We start from the raw sequence: 21,389 nt of genomic DNA, 5'->3' as shown, positions 1-21,389 counted from the left end.
GAGAAATTGGACTTCATCAAAATTAAAAACTTTTGTCTCAACACCATTACAGAAGTAAAAAGTCAATATGCAGAAATATATGGGAATCATATAGCTGATAAGAAATTTGCATCTAGAACATATAAAGAACTTTTGCAACTCAACGATCAACAGAGAAACCAGTGTTTAAAAATGGGTGAGCACTCTGAATAGACGTATTTCGAAAGAACATATAAGAATGGTCAACAAACACATGAAACGATGCTCAACTTCATTAATTATTTGGGAAATGTAAATAAAAACCCCAATGAGATACCACTTCACGCCTACTAGGAAGGTGTAATGAAAGAGGCAGATAATAACAAGTGTTGTTGAGAATATGGAGAAACTGAAATCCTTATTTAGTGCTGCTGGGACTGTAAAGTGGTGCAACTACTGTAGAAAAGAGTGGCAGTTCTTCAAAAGTTTAAACATAGTTACCATATGACCCAGTAATTCAACTCCTAGGTATATGCCCAAGACAAATGAAAACATACCCATAGAAAAACTTGTAGGCGAATGTTCATAGCAACATTATCAACAATAGCCAAAAAGCAAAAACAAACCAAATGTTCATTAACTGATAAACAAACAAAATATGACATATTCATACAAAATGAGTTATTATCCAGCCATTAAAAGGAGTGAAATTATAATACAAGTTACAACATGGATGAACCTTGAAAATATCATGCTAAATGACAGAAGCTAGTCACAGAAGGCCACACAGTATGTGATTCCATTTATAAGAAATGTCCAGGATACAAATCTATAGATACAGAAAAGTTGATTACTGATTGTCAGGGGCTGGGGACTGGATGGTGGGCAATGGGAGTGACTGATAATGAGTATAGGGTTTCCTTTGGAAGTGATGAAAATATTCTAAAATTAATTGTGGCAATGGTCACACAACTGTGAATACACTAAAAACTTCAGAATTTGAGTTTTAAATGGGTGAATTGCATGGTGTACAAATTACAGCTTAATAAAGAGGAAAACAGAAGACAAGAAAGTATGTTGGAAAAAGTCTTAAGATGCCATACATAGAGGCACAATCTTTGAAGAATTTAGTCGCAATGTCAATCTGGAGCTGGATAAACATACATATACACTTTTCTTAGAGGAACCATTATGTGGCTAGGGACTAGAAAGAAAGCATTGTCACTGGAACAAGATGAACAAAGCACTCTTACTGGTCAACTTCCAGGACAGGGGAATAGTCCTGTGATACAAACCCATTCCCCACCCCTAATCGTCTTTTACTCTACTCCTCTCCCTGTGTTTTGATAGTGAAGTATAGTGTACTGTTATTAGAAGACTGAAGGCAGCCCACCATTTTGTGTATGAGAAGCCTGAAATATGTATCTCATTATTAAGATTTTCAAGAGTTAGGAAATTCCTAAGATTTCAATACATTGCTCAGGTTCTGCATTACAGATAGACTAGTATTTATAATCAAAGGCTTGGGTTTGTATCCTGCTGACCTATTTAGTTTGTTAATTAACCAGTGAGTCATCTCTAGTTCTACGATATGTTGGTCACAGTTCCAAGGCTGTTGCTACCACTGCTGCTGTTTCATTTTTAAAAAGATACAGTATTTATATATGCAGTCAATTCATATAAATATGGTAACAATAACAATACCATCTATGGACATGATGCCATTGGTGTGCTCATTACTCAGAAAACCTGCATGGAATTGCTTGCTTTCTCTGTGGGTTATCATTCTTGTGATAAGCTAACACCACTATGCTGACTTTATTCACAGTTTACAAGCTGCTCAGAGACTATCAAAACAGTAGTTTCCAGGGAACCTGGAGTCAAGCTTAATTGCAAAAATAATCAGTATAGCAGAAATGTATTCTTGATGTGAATTCATCTGTAGAGGCCAAATCACTTCATGAAATCATTAAACTATATAAACAGTAATACCTAACATGCACAGTGTTTCAAGGCATACTTAGTGGCTTTCTCTAGTCTAACCCACCGTGTTGTCTCTATATACCTTTCTACCCTCAGTTTGGAAGCTGGTGAAAATAATCCCGTAAAATTTTGCCATGACCTAGAGAACTCATTGGCCACAGGACACAAAATTTTCTTTAGCTTTTCCTTTTTTCTCCTTAGCCATCAATAAGTCATGCCCAATCTTTCCACATAGTATCTCTTGCACTTGTCCTTTTTCTCCATTCTTATTCACATCTATGGGCTTATGGACTCATTAGATTACTGCAATAACTATCTAACTGGTTTCCATACGTCCATCTCTCTCAGACTCAAAGGTATCTGGCAGCAATATAAAGGATTACATTCATGAAAATAATATTTAGTCAAGTAATCTCTCCATTCAAAAACCTTGACTGGTTTCCTCCTGTTCTTGAGTAAAGTCAAAATACTATTATCCTGGTATTCAAGGCTTTCCAATATCTAGGTCTAAATAGTCTTTCTAGATTTAGCATCCACTACTCCCTTGAACAAAACTGGTCCTTTCACCAGTACCCTGAACTTTTACAAAATCTTTCTACACCTTTGCGCGTGATGGTCCTCCTGCCTAGAATAGCTTCTCATCTTTGAAAGCCCGTTCAAGGCTTTCCTTTCTCCATGAAGTCATCCCTGAACATTCACACTCACAGCAGCTTCTCATCCCTTGAATATGATATGAGTTATGGACAGTGTCATTCATTTGGCAGTCCTCATAGACAACTTATCTTGTCTTATACTGTTAATTCTTGTATTATTTAATTTCATGTCTATCTTGCCACCTCAACTAGACTGCAACTTCCTTGAGGGCAGGTCATTTGTTACACTTTTTAAAATGACCCACAGGGCACAGTATATACTGGGGGATAGGATAGGGACTGGTCATTGACAAAAGAGCACTCAAGTTTCCCTAAGATGCCTCATTCTCAGAAGGCAGCACTCTCTCTGGGTGACAGTTTTTTTTACATATATGTGCCACATATAATAGTTTTAAAGGTGAAACTAACTCTTCACGTGACTCCAAGATATTAAGGAATTTCTGAATCCCTTATTAAAATACAAAATTAATTTTTTATAAGTAATTTCATGCTCCCCTGAAAGCTTAAAAATAACATGTAAAGAAATATGCCCAAGACAGGTGCATAATGATCTCTAAGATTTACTTGATCACAGAGTATTTAAAAAGCCAAAGCTCCATGCAATCCACTTATATTTCAGTGTCTGTTTTCTTTTTTTTTTTTAATGTCTATAAGATAGGCTAAACTACATATGAAAAATAAATCTAGGACTTAATGTTTACATGAAAGGCAGCCAAAATTTTATGGATAGTTCAAGGTGAAAATGTCCTTCACATCTTGGTTTCTCCTGAATTATTTAGTTAATCTGAGGTTTCTTCATAGTTAGAGATGCAATCCTTAGCCAGCAGCTGCTAAAAACATGGTGGTTATGGATACTGACCCAAGAAATGCTGTGATCATCAAGTTCTATCAAAATCCTTATTAACCTTGTAAACTGAAGAAAGTCATCATTACAAAATCCCTACCCTCAGACTCTGCTGCTAAAACTTAGAAGTAACTGCAAATCTCAGAGATGTTTGTTTAGCTGTATGGACAGCCTCAGCTGATGAAGCTTTCGCAACAAAGGCTGCTTGCTAGGCAAACACAGGCCACAAAGGAATCCCTTGCCTCGTATGTTAGCGAGACCACTGACTGGAATACCTAGCATCATTGGATCAAAATTTGAAGGACTGGTAAGCCCCGTATTTCTATATACATATCCTTTCTTTGTGAAAATTTCCTTTTCACATAATGCTTCTGTTTCCTTTAGCCCAGTCTAGACCACTCGAAGGCAAGGTTTCAAATTATCTCCTCAGTTGGAAGTATCCATGTTTTGCGAAAAGTTTATCAATTTATTCTCCAAGGATTAGTATGATAATAAATTTAGCTTCCTGTCAAGAAAAATGCTAAGTTCAAAGTATTATTTCCTTCACTTCTAATTACAAAGAAGTTTGACCTTTTATTGTGTTCCATTATACAATTTTACACAGTACCATTAATATTTTAAGTGACAATTAAGCAAATCGAATTAAAGTTTTTGAGCTCTACTTCTCAGTATATAGATTTACCTAAAAAAGTACAAACTAAGCACAGTGGTGCAATTTTCCAGGCACTTTCAAGTTGCTTAAATATTTACAAATATGTAAGCACCCTGTATGAAAGCATGAAGGTTTTGGTGTCAGGAGGAAACACTCTGTGTATAACAAATCTTTAAATTTTTAACATTTGCACAGCTCCAAATATTCCTGAGAAAGTTGTCTTGTTGTCACTTGACATCTGCATGTCCTCATATTTCAGCAGTGTATCTTGGGGAACCATAACTTCGGTCACTCGATGTACCACTAATTGCACAAAATACATGTAATGTGTTGCTCATCCAGGGAGAATGCATTGGGTCTTCTTGTATTATCTAAAACGAAAGAAATGGCATGTTTATCACGAAGCAAAATAGCCATGGCCAAAAAAGGTATGTGTATACAAAATCACAGGCATATTCCAATTTATCACTGACACTTAGCTATTTAAAATGATATAAAGCAGAAAGAGCAAAGAAAAACATTACCGACTCAAATCTTCAAAGCTGTATTACAAAGGCAGCGTATCAAAAAAGCAGAAAAGATCTGGTTACTCATTAAGAAAAATGAAAGGTTGTAAAATGCAAAATTCAACAGAAACTGAGAGGTAACACAGTCTTTAAAAAAAATTTTTAACAGATGGTCATAACAAGAGACTAAACAATGAACTGCTTGATATGAGTTTATAGATCATCTGCTAAGAGTGGTTCTCAAGTTCACTGGGGGGCTTTTCAAATATCCTGATACCCATGCCCTTTCCCTGGAGATTTCGTAAATAATTTTAAGAGAAAATAAGTCAAATTTTCAAATGTATACCATAATTATGTAAACTAATTGATGCAAAACATTTTTCTTGGAAATGAAGAACTTCATAAATATATACATATAATCATATTAGTATATATGTTTTAAAAATTATCCATTTTGTGTGATCAAAATCAACTGATATCTCATGCACGGATTAGATGGAAGAACAGCATACACATCACAGCCAACCTCTTTACTGCACAGTCCCAACTTAGGCTTCAAGCTTTCAATACTAGGTTCTCAAGTTAGCTTTGAAACTTCAGTATTAAGCCTGCAAATTGGCTTCTGGTGGCAGAAATGGGTCATATCATTTGTGCTGCTGCAAATCATGTCTTATATAAAATACATAAAATAGAAAAATTTCCTCTTATAAGAGAAAGAACTTCATATTTTGGCATAGTGTAACAGAAAACACTGAAAAGGGTCAAGGAATAGCCAGGCCATATCTTTTTGTCAAGTCATCATTTATGGAGCGAAACACATAACTCACATTTCAGTACACAGCTATATTTTATCTTCTTTTGTATTATATTTTCCTTTGGGAAATAATATATCTCAAGTGTCTGACTAAAAAAAAGAGCTCTCTTTTATATGGAAATATTGGAAATGCTGATTTACAAAAATTCACTAAAAAGTCAACATTTGCCCAAACCAAGGTACACCTAAATAGGATACATCATGACAATGCAGATTTCATAAATATAAACCAATAGAAAGTAAGACTTTTCTTGGTTACCTATCAATATAGAATATAGAAGAATTTAAACTATAGGAGAATATATAATATCAAGGGTCTAAAATTTGGTCTCTAGAACTAAAAAGCCATGGTTTATAGAAATTCAATGAGAAAGACAGGTGGAAAATATGACAGCAGATTCATAAAACCCAAATTTCAGGGTGTTAAAGAGGCAAGGGACTTCCCTGGAGGTCCAGAGGATGGGACTCCACGCTCCCAGTGCAGGGGGCCTGGGTTCAGTCTCTGCTCAGGGAGCTGGAGCCCACATGCCACAGCTAAGACATGGTGCAGCCAAATAAATTTAAAAAAAGAGAGAGAGATAGAGAGACAGAGACAAGAGGCCCAAAATGGAGTCACTTGTGCTAAACCCACATCACCTGAGAATTAATATCAACCTAACTGCAGTTTCAGTCTTTTCCAGGCAGGTAATCTGAATTAGTCAAAAAAGTACATGTATTACTTTCAAGTTTGAAATTTCCTGGTCAGCACTAGTGAGGTACTTCACTGGACAGACCCTTGCTGTGCCCCAGAGGAAGGTGACCTTGCCTGAAACAATCAGGTCTCTTTTAGAATAACTTCCTTGACCTGACTCCTTCTACCTGTAAAAGGCTTCCATTTTCTATGACTCTTCAGAGCTCCTTTCTATCTGCCAGATGGGATGCAGCCAGACTCATGAATCACGGAATAAAGCCAAAATCTTTAAAACTGACTCAGCTGACTCTGAATAAAAAGCAGAGACATTACTTTGCCAACAAAGGTCCATCTAGTCAAAGCTATGGTTTTCCCAGTAGTCATGTAAAGATGTGAGAGTTGGACCATAAAGAAGGCTAAATGCTGAAGAATGGATTCTTTCAAACTGTGGTGATGGAGAAGACTCTCGAGAGTCCCTTGGACTGCAAGCAGATCAAACCAGTTAATCATAAGGGAAGTCATCCCTGAATATTCATTGGAAAGACTGATTCTGAAGCTGAAGCTCCAATACTTTTGCCATTTGATGCAAAGAGCTGACTAACTGGAAAAGACCGATGCTGGGAAAGATTGAAGGCAGGAGGAGAAAGGGACAACAGAGGATGAGATGATTGGATGTAATCACCAAATCAATGGATGCGAGTTTGAGCAAACTCCGGGAGGTGTTGAAGGACAGGGAAGCCTGGTGTGTTGCAGTCCATGGGGTTGCAAAGAGTCAGACATGACCGAGTAACTGAATGACAACATCAGTTCAATTTTGTTTTTTTAGCAAGGAAGAAAGAACTGTATAGAATGACTGCTCTAAATATCTTGATCATCATAATAGCAGTAAATTGAATAATTTGCTTTCAATTTGAATAATTTAGAGTTCAAGGATAGGTCATACAGTTGCATGCAAATTCTTTAACTGTAATATACCAGTGAAGTTGCTAACTCGTGTCCAATTCTTTGCAATCCCATGGACTGTAGCCTACCAGGCTCCTCAATGCATGGAATTTTCCAGGCAAGAGTACTGGAGTGCATTGCCATTTCTTTCTCCAGGGGATCTTCCTGACCCTGGGATCTATCCCAGGTCTCCCACACTGCAGGCAGATGCTTTACCGTCTGAGCCACCAGGGAAGCCCCTATAACTGTAATATATATTGGCTTAAAATGCTATAATTGTTTTATATTTTTGTAAAGGAGGAGTTTTGCTGTTTTTTCCTATGGACAATGGAGAATAGAACCCTATAAACTGGACAGTTTCTAGGAACAAATTATGTAGTCTATTTGATTAAAGTATTCCCCAGATGGCTCAGATGGTAAAGAATTCACCTACAATGCAGGAGACCTGAGTTTGATCCCTGGCTTCAGAAGATCCCCTGGAGAAGGAAATGGCAACCCACTCCAGTATTCTTGCCTGGAGAATTCCACAGACAAAAGAGCCTGGGGAGCTACAGTCCCTGGGGTCACAAAGAGTCAGACACGACTGAGTGACTAACACTTCAACATACCCCAGAAGAGTGAGGGTGAAGAGAGGCATATCCCCACTGTATTCAGGGGCTGAACCTGAGATACAGACAATAAAGGAAGTGGAATGATTCCCTGCCTGCCTAGTCCTGATCACCGGACTGCTTTGGGAAGGAGACAAAAAAGGACCTCGGAAAACTGAGAGGCAAAGGTATGCCTTGGGACGGTTTACACTCACTCCTAAGTGGGCTAACAGAAGTCAAGATGACAAAAATAGGAAACATCACTGAGTCCAGACTCCTCAGGCTGGCGAGATTCCTTGCCATGAGAATAGGAGAGCAGGAGTGTGGGATGACTCATCTCATTGAAAGATGGATGATGAAAGTCTAGCTGCCTGGCTTCTCCATACTGAGAAGATGACCATGGTTAGAAAATTGGACTCCTGGTCACGCAGTTCAACTTTGGACTAATTATAACAAATTTTCCAAAGTCCTTTCTGAGAGAAAGCATACAAGATACCATAAGAGATAGCTAGCTCTTCTAGCTAGAGGAGAGACAGTCAACTAGCTCCTATAGCAGAGATAGTCAACTAGCTCCTGTTTTCTTTGAAATCTTTCTTCTCCCCCTCCCCATCATTACACTGCAGTCCTTTGGCACTAACCATGGTCAGTCTATTTGTAAGGACACCCTCCATGTGATGGTCTCTCCCAGGGGAGTGTCTTCAGACAAGCAGTGAAATGCTCATACCAGGACAGAGGAGGTTCTCCTTTCTGGAACCAGCAATAAGAATGTGTTCTCTAAAGGGCTGTAGTTATCCTTGTTTCTTTTAAGGGGTCTTAATTTCATAAAAAATATTGAGAGTCTGAAGAGTTTCTGAAGTAAATATTGATCTTATTGTCTGTTGCCCTTCTTAAGGAAAGCAAAAAGACATTATGTAAGCTCGATAGGGCTCAGACACTGAGGGACCAGACCATCAGGCCATGACTTTTAGTTGAGTGACAATCCATGTATAGAGTGGTTGTAAACACAGATTTCAGGAGCCTAATATAGGAATGACATTTACCAGGATAATTCAGGAGTACTCTGGTTTTAAGGCAAGTAGATCTATAAAAGTCTTAACTGCTTAATTATGACATGATTTGGCTGTCAGTGGTGAGCAGATCTTTGCCTCTATATGTTTCAGATTGTGTTTTACTAAGTTAGCTATAATTGACATTAACAGTCAAATATTAAAATGCTAGGTATTATAAAAAAGTTTTGCAGGCTATCTGGGTATTAAGACAATTCCTGAATTTTGGAACTGACTCAGGATCTCACCTAAACGATAGTACAGTTGTCCCTCGGTATCCTCAGAGGATTAGTTCCAGGACCACTGTCCCCGTTCTCCCATGGCTATTAAACTGAGGATGCTCAAGACCCTTATATAAAATCACAGTATTTGCATTTAACTCATGCATATCCTCCCCTGTACTTTAAAATCATCTCTAGATTATTTATCATAGTTAATACAATGTAAATGCTATGTAAATAGCTGCCTACATACAGGAAACTCAAGTTTTGCTTTTTTGGAACTTTCTGGAAATTTTTCTTCAAATATTTTTGATCTGCAGTTGGTTGAATCCAAGGATGTGGAAGCTGCAAATATGGAAGGCCAACTGTATCCAGGTTCCTACATCTAAGACAGGGGTATTCATTTAGGGATCTGGTACTTATCTAGGATCCTTCTTGAGAGACCTTAGCCATGCTCACATTAGATTAATTCACACTTGCACAACTATTCACTTCTAATGGCACTGTGGCACAAAGAACAAAATAGTTTAACATCTGACACAACGGCTAAAGCAATTGTCAGTGATTGCTTTAAATCTGATTGGCATTATATCATTTATATGGGTAAAGAATATAAGAACCAATTTTAAAATAAGAGACAAAGTAATTTCAAGGTAATACTATTTCAAACTAATAGGTTTGCTAAGTAACACTTTAGGGACCCAGATCATGTTTTCGTTTTCAATCACCCTAATACTTGCCTGTTCATGAATAATGTCAGACAATTCTTTCACCATGTCTCTGAAATTTGACTTGAGCCCTTCATGGTATTCAATCTGATCCTCTTTAATCAGCCGCTCATTTAGTTCCAGTGCAATGCTGCATGCTTGGATGAACTTCCTGTAGATGAAGATCAAAGATAAAGTTTTTGTTACTTATTACTCAAAAGTCGCACTGTCAATTTCATATTTACTTTAACCACGGCTTGCCTAAAAGGAAGATTAGAACCCCATATTTTCTGTGTTTTTGCTAATGCCAACTCCTAAGTCTGAAATATCTTTTCTTTTCTATCTTTGTCTTCTGGTTTCTTATCTCCTTCCAAACCTGGCTTGAAATATATACCCTCTGGGAAGCCTGCCTGCTCAGTCACTTGATATGATGTCAGCTATGCTTGCACTTACATTAATTAACATCTATAGATAATGTCAGTTATTGAAAAATAATTTATTTGGGGCTATGTACCCAGTACAGTGCTGGGTGCTTATAGGCATGAAGTATCTGCCCTGGCTGGTAAGAGTGGCAACAGAGAGGTTATGACTTATCATAAAAACCTTTTTTATAATTATTTCATATGTTTATGTTTCATGTCCATAATTAGAATGCAAATCTTAGGGGACAAAGTACCTCACTGACCATTTGTGCTGTATCCCTGTCATAGCAAAGAGCAGAATCTTTTTGTACATGCCAGGCATTAATAAACATTGAATGAATGAGTACTAAGTAAGTAAGTGTTAGTCTCTCAGTCATGCCTCACTCTTTGAGACCCTGTGGACTACAGCCCACCAGGCTCCTCTGTCCATGAGATTTTGCAGGCAAGGATACTGGAGTGGGTTGCCATTTCCTTCTCCAGGGGATCTTCCCAACCCAGGGATCGAACCTGGGTCTCCTGCACTGCAGGCAGATTCTTTTTTTTTTTTTTTTTTAAACTTTACATAATTGTATTAGTTTTGCCAAATATCAAAATGAATCCGCCACAGGTATACATGTGTTCCCCAGCCTGAACCCAGGCAGATTCTTTACCCACTGAGCTACAAGGGAATGAGTAGTGGTTACTCTGTAACCTGAAACAGCTGATAATACAGAGATAGCAAAAGTAAATGAAATAAGTCAGGAGCAAATGAATGGAAATTATCTTTCTACTCAGTCTGTTAAATTATCTGTCTCTCTTATTCTGAATCTAAGTGCTTTTATATAAGAAACAGATTTTTTCTACTGCGCAACCATTCAGACATGCATTGGCTTAGAGGGATGCTCAGTCCAGAAAAGATTATCATATGCCCTAGAATAGCAGAATCCAAGTGGAACTAAGGATACAGGATAGAAGCAAACCTATCCAACCCTTCCTAGCCTAAATGGTCTGGAAAAGCTGTGACATGAGCTCAGTCAGGCAGAGGAGGAAATCACATAATGAATGTGGGCTTGTGTTTGTGTCACAATATCCACAGCAATGAAGTCGTTGTCGTATTTAACGCCTTGGGTCACTAGGACACTGTTACAGTTCTGCAGCAAGAAAGAGATCACACATTTCCTGACTACCTAAAATACCATTAGAAGGTAACTTAAACGTTATAAAAGGGAACAGACAATTTTTTTAGAAGGACATTATTTGGTGAATATTTTGATTTCACTTAAGAAGACAATGGAGTAAAAAAAACTAGAGGTCTGATCTGAAAACTACAAAGCACTTACCTAAACATGTCTTTCAACTCATTTACTTTTTTGGCTGGATACTTGCTAGCTTGACTGTCATTTAAGAAAGCCCTTGCGTATGCTAATGGACCTGCATTTACCTAAATTACAAAAGGACAAAAATGAGAGTTGTTAGGATGTAATCAAAAAGTAATTTTTTCATTTCTCTTTTTAAAAAGAATACAATATACAAAAATCCATACCTGAGAAACATATTTACTATTCTTACTATAAATTTATTTGAAAAAGATTAAAGCAAATCATCTGCCAAAATTATACTCTAACAAATTACTTAACACTTTCTCCTGTCTAAATATAGGGCTTGGCTATAGTCAGAGGGATTTATGTTAAAGCTCTCTGACACGACAAAAAATTTACAGAAACTGAACATAATGTCTTTATTAAATTAATAAATAATGTAGAGGTTTTTGCACCCAATCAGAGTATTATAAGACAATTACAATTAGTGCTTGTTCTGTGCCCTTATGAAAGTGAGAGGAACAACAAGAAACATTTAATAATGGTTAGCAACCAACATACCTGCACTGAAACACAGCCCTGCAATTTAAGTTGGAGCTGAATCATGTCCACGTCAGCAGAGGAGCAAAGCTTTTGCAGCTCTGCAGTTTTATCTTTTATTTCATCAGTGGCAACATCAATTGGCTTTAAATGAATCTGCTGTTCATAGTTTATAGCGATCCTCTTCTTCACATATGGAAACGAGTTAGAAGCTATTAAAGATTAAGATTGACAAATGAGTTTTTAAGACAGCAAATCAAATAGCCAAAGTAAAACAGAAATCTACTGTGCTTAATTCTCCCTATATTTTCTCTGGAAAAATCCCCTAGAGACCAAATAGGTGCTTTATTACTTCAGGACTGAAGGACAAATTTTCTGTGAGACGACTCAGACTAATCATGAATTACATAATTACATATGGGAAAGGAATGGTTTATAACATAGCCATGTTTGTGTAAGTGAGTGACTGAACAGCAGGACAATAAATGATTAAAGTTTTAGTTACATTTTCCTGCTGACCAGCTGCTGCTTGTATGTATCAAAAAAGATCATGTCAAACAAAGAAGTTATGCCAAGTCCTACTTACTAGTCAAGATTGTACGGCGTTTGCACTGTTCCTCTATACAGCCTTGCTTTTTGCCTGACAATGTATAAGGAGCCTCAAAAACAAATCTGTTGATATTATGGTTTCTTTCAAACTCAGTTTTTCTTTCTGTGAGTTCTTTATCATCAAAGTAGGGCTTCACATAAGTGACTTGGATATGAGCATATTTGGGATCAAGTTCTTTGACATTTACCTGGAAAGTAAGAAAGTTTTGTTTTTTTTATTCAACAGAATGGAAAATGGGGTACAGGTAAGCTACTAACACCTCTGAGATCAACTGAGGAACAGTCATTGAATACACTGTGAGATAAATACACACTTGGAAGAAGTCTTTGCTCTTTCTTCAAGGATTGTTTCCTTCTGGTTATTAAGAAGTTACAGAAGCTTATTTGGAGATTATAGAAATGTAGACAGAAAAAACTGCAATGCTACCACTCAGCAATGACCAATATTTACATTCTCGTATATTTCCTTGTAATCTTTTTTTCTATGCCTATGTATTTATTTACAAACTGGAGATCATGCTGAGCATTGCTTTCTCACTTGCTTTTTTAAAATTTTTATTTAGTTTTATTTGCTTTTATGTTACATTCAACTTCTTTTTTAATTTTTATTTATTTTTATTTTTTAATATAAATTTATTTATTTTAATTGGAGGCTAAGTACAATACTATACTGGTTTTGCCATACATTGACTTGAATCCACCACGGTTATACATGTGTTCCCCATATATTAAAATGGCTAACTGCACATTTGAATTCCACCTCCAAAAATACCTATTACAGATAGGATTCTCAGAAGATGGCAGAGCTCCAGACATCTACCTTCTTATAGAGACAATAGTTATACCATCATTACCTATCTGATGGAACAATTTTGGAACTCTGGAGTCTGTTGAAGACTTGCAACTTCCAGGGGAAGACTTGGACAGAAAATTGCCTTAAATTTGATTTTGTTCAATTTTAACTCTGGGCACAGTGGCAGCAACCCATACCTCATCCCTCAAGTACGACAGCAGATAGCTGTGTGCATATTCCTAGAACAGCTTGTAGGAGCCAGGACAAGCCAGAACAAAGACTCTGTCTTCCAAATATTGTGAACCTGTGCTATGACTGCTGATTGCTGCTTCTGATCACAGGGGGACAGTCAAAGAGGCTGTGGCCATTTTTATACCACCTCATCCTTTGTTGCAATGGCATCCCCCTCTGCCTAAAGTGACTTTCAGGGCATTTAACAGACCAGCACCTTTCCTCTCCTCTTAATTTTCCTCTCCATCCACTCTTAGGAGCCGGACATCTAATACTAGGCCATTCAAAGGCAACTGCATAAGTGAGGGTGACTAGAAAGTCACTGCGCATGCTCAGGGGGAAGGCACAGGCTCATAAAAGACTTGAGAAGATCCCAAATTTACACCTCAGGCTGATTCTTGGGACAGACACAGCTTACAACAATTAAAAACAACAACAAAACCCAGGAAACTCTGGGACAGGGACAGAATCTGATTTCCAGAGAGATCACAATATTAAATACAAATGTCCAGTTTTCAACAACAAAAAAAATTGCAAGGCATACAAAGAAATAGGAAAGTATGGCCCATTCAAAAAAGAAAAATAAACCAATAGACATTATCACTGAAAAAAAAGTGATAGCAGATCTCCTAGAAAAAGACATTAAAACAGCAGTATTCATGATCAAAGAACTGAAGGAAGCTGTGGAAAAAGTCAAGAAAACTATGTATCAACAAATGTCAATATCAATAAATAGCTAGAAAATCTAAAAGGAAACCAAAAAACCTTTTTTTCAGAGCTGGAAAATACAATAACTGAAATGAAAAGTCACCAGAGGCATTCAAAGGTAAATTGCAGCAGGTGTAAGAAATAGTGAGCCTACTTGAAGATCAGATCAGATCAATGATGGATCAGAGGAACACAAAGGAAAAAAAATGAAGAGGAACAGAAGCTACGGAACCTGCAGAACATTATCCAGCAGGTGAACATACACACTATGGGAGTCCTTGAAGCAGAAAAGTGAGAGAAAGGGCCAGGGAGACTATCTGAAGAAATAATGGGTGAACACTCAAATCTGATGAAAGACACAAAGCTCAACAAACCAAGCAGGGTAACTCTAAGAGACCCATGGTGAGACACATTAAAATCAAATGTCAAAAGCCAAAGCCAAAGAGAGAATTTTGAAACAATCAAGAGACAAATGGCATGTCACATACAAGGGATCCTGAATAAGATGGTCAGATTTCCCATCAGAAACTTAGGAGGCCAGAAGGCAGTGGGCTGCTATATTCAAAGTGCTAAAAAAAAAAAATCTATTAATCAAGAATCCTATATCTGACAAAACTAGTGGAGGTGATGGAATTCCAGTTGAGCTATTTCAAATCCTGAAAGATGCTGCTGTGAAAGTGCTGCACTCAATACGCCAGCAAATTTGGAAAACTCAGCAGCGGCCACGGGACTGGAAAAGGTCAGTTTTCATTCCAATCCCAAAGAAAGGCAATGCCAAAGAATGCTCAAACTACTGCACAATTGCACTCATCTCACACGCTACTAAAGTAATGCTTAAAATTCCCCATGCCAGGCTTCAGCAATACGGGAACCATGAACTTCCAGATGTTCAAGCTGGTTTTAGAAAAGGCAGAGGAACCAGAGAACAAACTGCCAACATTTTCTGGATCATCAAAAAAGCAAGAGAGTTCCAAAAAAACATCTCTTTCTGCTTTACTGACTGTGTGAAAGTGTTTGACTGTGAGGATCACAATAAACTGTGGAAAATTCTTAAAGAGATGGGAATACCAGAGCAACTGACCTACCTCCTGAGAAATCTGTATGCAGGTCAGGAAGCAACAGTTAAAACTGGACATGGAACAACAGACTGGTTCCAAATAGGAAAAGGAGTACATCAAGGCTGTATATTGTCACCCTGCTTATTTAGCTTATATGCAGAGTACATCATGAGAAACTCTGTGCTGGAAGAAGCGCAAGCTAGAATCAAGACTGGCAGGAGAAATATCAATAACCTCAGATAGCCAGATGACACCACCCTTATGGCAGGAAGTGAACTAAAGAGCCTCTTGATGAAAGTGAAAGAGGAGAGTGAAAAAGCTGGCTTAAAGCTCAACATTCAGAAAACTAAGATCATGGCATCTGGTCCCATCACTTCATGGCAAATAGATGGGGAAACAGTGGAAACAGTGGCTGACTTTATTTTTCTGGGGCTCCAAAATCACTGCAGATGGTGATTGCAGCCATGAAATTAAAAGACACTTACTCCTTAGAAGGAAAGTTATGACCAACCTAGACACCGTATTAAAAAGCAGAGACATTGCCGACAAAGGTCCGTCCAGTCAATGCTATGGTTTTTTCAGTAGTTTTGTATGGATGTGATAGTTGGACTATAAAGAAAGCTGAGTGCCGAAGAACTGATGCTTTTGAACTGTGGTGCTGGAGAAGACTCTTGAGAGTCCCTAGGACTGCGAGGAGATCCAACCAGTCCATCCTAAAGGAGATTAGTCCTGCGTGATCATTGGAAGGACTGATGTTGAAGCTGAAACTCCAATCCTTTGGCCACCTGATGCGAAGAGCTGACTCATTGGAAAAGACCCTGATGCTGGGAAAGACTGAGGGCAGGAGGAGAAGGGGACGACAGAGGATGAGATGGTTGTATGGCATCACCGACTCGATGGACATGGGTTTGGGTGAATTCCAGGAGTTGGTGATGGACAGGGAGGCCTGGTGTGCTGCGGTTCATGGTGTCACAAAAGAGTCGTACACGACTGAGAGACTGAACTGAACTGAACTGATATCTGGCAAAACTGTCCTTAAAAGTGAGGAAAAATTAAGACATTCCCAGATAAAGAAAGCTGAAGGAGTTTGTCACCACTAGACCTGCCCCATATGAAATGCCACAGGGAGTCCTGCTGGTCACAGTGAAAGAGCATCAGACAGTAATTCAAACCTGTATGAAGGTCTCAGTAAAGATAAATACATGGGTAATTATAAAATCTAGTATGAACATAACAATAGTAACACAATTCATTTTTATTTCTCCATGATGTAAAAGATTAATACATTATAAAGTTATTAGTATAGGGGACTTTCCTGGTGGTGCAGTGGTTAAGGATCCTTCATCCAGTGCAGGGGAGAATACACTGCATTAACAGAATGAAGGAAAAAAAAAAAAAACACACACACACGATCATCTCAATCAATACAGAAAACACATGTGACAAAATGTAAAAAAAAAAAAAAAAAATTCAACACCCTTTCATAATGAAAACACTCAACAAATTAGGAATAGAAAGAAATGACTACAATCCTATCAAGGGCCACTGTGAAAAACCCACAGCAAAGACCGTATTTAATGCTGTGACAAGAGATAGAAACTTTCTTAGTAGCTTTTAAAACTTTTCCAAAAAGCCTATATTCAAAACTTCTTTATTTTTTTTCCCATTAAATATCTAGATTTCTCCAGAGAAACTTAGGAAATAGTTGAAGCTAATTATCTAAATAACACAAAGCCTAGAAGAGATCAAGACTGATTTTAACGTTATAAAAATGAACTAAGTATATGGTAAAACATTCAAAAAGTACACTTGAAAAGTAAAAAATGGTTTTTTTCTCCATAAGACTCTAGACTCTCTCCTTTGAGATACCATGGTTAACACTTGTATCATTCCATCTATGGCCGATTCCTATTGATGTATGGCAAAAACCATCACAATACTGTAAAGTAATTATCCTCCAATTAAAATAAATAAATTTATATAAAAAGAATATATTTTGATTGGTCTACATACAAACTTATAAATATTTTAAGTAGTTTAGTTAGATCCTTTATGAAGGCAGTACCACGTCCTTAACCGTATGGACATTAGATTGTTTCGAGGTTTGTGCTATATAAACTTAAGAGCAATAAACATCTTAAACATACATCTTTATGTGTGTACATCTATAAGATAAAATCTTAAACGTGAAATTATTGGGTCCAGGAAATGTACATTTAAAATACTGGAAAATATTGCCCACTGTTCTTTAAACTGTTTGTGCCCTTAGGCAGATTTTATTCTTTGGCAAGTAAAAGAGTGGTTAAAATTTTTAATTCCACACATTAAGAAAGAAGAAGGATTTTAAAAGTAGCAACTGCTTCTTTTATCCGTTGCCTATGAAGAGTGAGTAAAATATTGTGTTTACAAAGAGGGTCAGGAGTCCAGCTGCCTGATGGTGCTTTGTCATTAGTGCCTGTTGGCCAGGTTTTCAGAGGCAGCATAAAGTAGAAAACTGCATGTTTTTCTGCAAGCCTGGCTTTCTAATAACTTTCCATTTACAGAATCAGTAGTGTGGTAGCAAGCCTAAAACTTGCTGGCTACAAAAGAAATTTTTCTGTGGTCTTATTTCAATAAAACAACACAGAAGACTGAAACTGATAAGAAGCAGAGAGGTTTTGCCAAATATTAATGAATTCTTGACCTGTCAGTATACCTATTTTTAAACATCTAAGGCATATGTTCAAGATAAAATCATCTCCATAAGATATAGCTAAATTTACAAAGTGAAGAGATCATTTTCACGGTAGAAAATGAAGTGTCTTTACCATCGCCAAGGGCCTTTCACTCTGGCAATGCTGCCTGTTAGCGATCAAGTGTTTTGCAGAGCACCATGCACATCCCAGTCACTCGGTACGTATTTCTGGGGCCTGCAGATCGTGCACTGTGTTAAAGGGCTTTCCTCCCTTAAAAATCAGCTCTCATCCTGAACATGCCCATGGTGACTAAGGACAATCAGTCATTCCCATTGTGTTCATCTGCAATTCTGTCTATAAGGAACTATGCGTCTCTAAGAAACAGCCTCTCTTGCTGGAACCTTTCTCATCCTTGCCTTGGCAGGGTCTAGTGGGATGGATCATCTTTAGATCAAGGCATCTCTCCTAATCCTACATCACTGCAAATATAGCTACTGAACTAAGGCTATCTTAAGAGTGAAATGTGTGTCATAAGATGATTTTTTTTTTAATCTCCCTTATTTATTTATTTTTATTTTTGGCCACACTTGATCTTCTTTGCTGCGGCTTGTGGACTCTCTCAGGTTGCAATGAGCAGTGAGCACTCTCTAGTTGTGGTGTGTGGGGTTCAGAGCGCCAGTGCAGTAGCTGTGGTGCACAGGTTTAGTTTCCCCGCAGCATGTGGAATCCTCCTGGACCAGGGATCGCAGCTGTGTCTCCTGCATTGGCAGGCAGACTTTTACCCACTGGACCACTAGGGATGTCCCACCTCAGATGATTTTATTCATACAGTATGAAATTGACAATCATGAGGCACAATAGTGGTAACAATAATGGCTACCATTGATTGAGCATGCTAGCTTCTATGCTGTTATTGAAGGCTTTTTTATGTATCAAGAACTCAATCACTTTCCATACCTTAACTAATTTAATCCCAACAACAACTCTATGAGGAAGGCACTACTATTAAGTTCATTTTACTAACAAGAACGATGAGGCACAGAGAGGTTAAGTAAATTCAACATGGTCGCACAGTTAGCAAGTGGCAGAGAATGGAGATCTGAATCCTTCTCTCTGATTCCAAAGCCCCTGTCCTTTCTTTCAGGATCTGGAAAGACTCTATTTCCCATGCCTCTCTTCCACCAGCTAAAAAAGGAAAAAGTCAGAAGCAATGTGCCACAGCTGGAACTAATAAATAATGATTTCAAAATGCAGGGCATGTTACCTTGTCTGAATCCTGAATTATTTTGACATTCTCTGTACCAAATTTTTCACCATAAAGTTTAACAAGTCTCAGGGAAATCTCTGAGAGGCCGGTGAGCTTTGGCTCTTTATAGATGTACTCCTTTCCATCCTCTTCTTCAAAAAAAGACTATTATAAAGTTAAACATACAATAATTTATAAGTATTATGAGCAAATATAGCATTTAAAGAACATCCACTAAGTAATCAGCAATAATGTATTTGAAATAGATTTTAAACAATGGTACTAAAAACCACATGCATATATTGTAGCTGAAATAAATGAGAACGTTCAAACTCACAGTCATATGAGCGTATCATTGGCCTGAATGTTTTTACACTTGATTTTTCATCACTTGCATACTTACCTGATTTTTATTTGAAAACTTTCAGTACTCCGTATTAAATAAACATTTAAGAAGCCTGACTGAAAATGAAACTGAAGGAAACATTCAAATCTTATACGCTGTCCTCTGACCTAGTGGATTTAGATCTGGAAACCAAAGTGAACATTACACGGAGTAAAGTGTCACACCTGCTGTTCTGACAGGTGCTTTACCTAGACAGAATCCTAGAGCCAGTACCTGCTGCTACGGTAATCTAATAATTCAAAGGTGAATGTTTAAAAAGGAAAACAACTTGATGAACTAAAGCATACTTACTTGGCCATAAAAGGCAACTCTGAAGAAAGTGCCTAAAAGTCTTTTCTTTGTGTGCATAACCTCCAAAATTTTTGTGTAAGCTCCATGAAGAGTTCTGTAAACTTGAGTAAGCTTCTGAAAATATGAGAATAAACAAGTTAGCTTGATCTTTTGGTTAGTTATGAAATGTCTACAATAAATGCATAAGGGGAAAAAAGGAATACTATTTCCTTTTCAAAATGGTTTTGGTGGGGTCATTCACACTCCCTTCTCCCATGGTCACAGAAAAAACACATTAACAACTTTAGGTGAGAGGGTAGAGCTTAAAATGGTCAAATAACACTGTAATTCTAAATATCATGCTTCATGTCATCCATATCTCAATGGTAGTATATACATTAAAAGTACTGTGTTATTGACTACTTTTTTCCTTATGCCTGAATTATTGTAGTTGAAAAAGAAGCAAAATGCTTTGTTAGAGCCCTAAGGTAGAGAGATGGGAATAAACAATCATGCAAACACTTTAGGAGAGGAAAGTAAAATGCAGACACAAAAATAACAGTATAAGCCTGAGAGAGGAATGCTTTTATAACAAGTTCACAGACACTTCCAAAGAATATATTCTACACACTCAGAAAAAGGGAATGTACTATGCAAAGAACATTATCTAGAATGTGAAAAGACAACATACAGAACAGGAGAAAATATTTGCAAGTCACATATCTGATGTTTTCTTATCCAAAAATATAAGGAACTCTCATGGTTCAGCAACAAAATGATAAACAACCCAATTTAAATGTGAGCAAAGGACTTGAATAGACACCTCTCCTGAGACTATATAAAACGGCCAACAAAGACATGAAAAGCTGTTCAAAATCATAGTCATTGAGGAAACAGAAATCAAAACCACAATGTGCCACCATTTCACATTCACTAGGGTGCCACATGGAGAAGGCAATGGCACCCCACTCCAGTACTGTTGCTTGGAGAATCCCATGGACGGAGGAGCCTGGTGGGCTGCAGTCCATGGGGTCACTAAGAGTTGGATACGACTGAGGGACTTCACTTTCACTTTTCACTTTCATGCATTGGAGAAGGAAATGGTAACCCACTCCAGTGTTCTTGCCTGGAGAATCCCAGGACGGGGGAGCCTGGTGGCTGCCGTCTATGGGGTCGCACAGAGTTGGACACGACTGAAGCAACTTAGCAGCAGCAGCAGCAGCAGGGTGCCACATTCACTAGGTTCTAATAAGAACCCCAAAACACAAGTGTCAACCAGATGTGCTGGTGGGAAGGTAAAAGGGACAACAATTTGGTGGTTTCTCAAAAGTTAATAGAATTACGCTGCAACTCAGCACTTCCCCTCTTAGGTATCTATCCAAGATAAACAAAAACATGCCCACACAGAAACTTACTCATAACTGTTTACAACAGCACTCTTTAAAATAGCCAAAATGTGGAAACAACCCAAACATACAAACAAATTTTGGCGTAGCCATACCATGGAATATCATTCAGCCATGAAAAAGGAATGAAGTTCTGATATAGGT

At 37.7% G+C, this 21,389-nt stretch overlaps 1 protein-coding gene across 6 annotated transcripts in view; it reads right to left on the bottom strand.

Annotated features, from left to right (window-relative positions):
- Nucleotides 1-3,972: 3,972 nt before the first annotated feature.
- LOC129640271 (dedicator of cytokinesis protein 11) overlaps nucleotides 3,973-21,389 on the bottom strand; it is a 223,093-nt gene continuing 205,676 nt past the window's right edge. For 4 of the 6 annotated variants that reach the window (XM_055565481.1, XM_055565482.1, XM_055565483.1 and 1 more), the window contains 7 exons: nucleotides 19,861-19,974; nucleotides 19,182-19,328; nucleotides 12,430-12,640; nucleotides 11,865-12,055; nucleotides 11,325-11,425; nucleotides 9,617-9,755; nucleotides 3,973-4,461 (listed from right to left, as the gene is read on the bottom strand). In XM_055565481.1, the coding sequence (XP_055421456.1) occupies nucleotides 4,339-4,461; nucleotides 9,617-9,755; nucleotides 11,325-11,425; nucleotides 11,865-12,055; nucleotides 12,430-12,640; nucleotides 19,182-19,328; nucleotides 19,861-19,974 (1,026 nt within the window). In that variant the 3' untranslated portion in view covers nucleotides 3,973-4,338. Of the gene's footprint in view, nucleotides 4,462-9,616; nucleotides 9,756-11,324; nucleotides 11,426-11,864; nucleotides 12,056-12,429; nucleotides 12,641-16,484; nucleotides 16,608-18,720; nucleotides 19,103-19,181; nucleotides 19,329-19,860; nucleotides 19,975-21,389 lie in introns of those variants that run through there. The other 2 variants (XM_055565486.1, XM_055565485.1) reach the window with 2 other exon arrangements.

This window comes from Bubalus kerabau, chromosome X, assembly GCF_029407905.1.
Source record: "Bubalus kerabau isolate K-KA32 ecotype Philippines breed swamp buffalo chromosome X, PCC_UOA_SB_1v2, whole genome shotgun sequence".
Classification (NCBI taxonomy): Eukaryota; Metazoa; Chordata; class Mammalia; order Artiodactyla; family Bovidae; genus Bubalus; species Bubalus kerabau.
The sequence above is the reverse complement of the archived record's forward strand: the minus strand, read 5'-3'. Positions and strand labels throughout refer to the sequence as shown.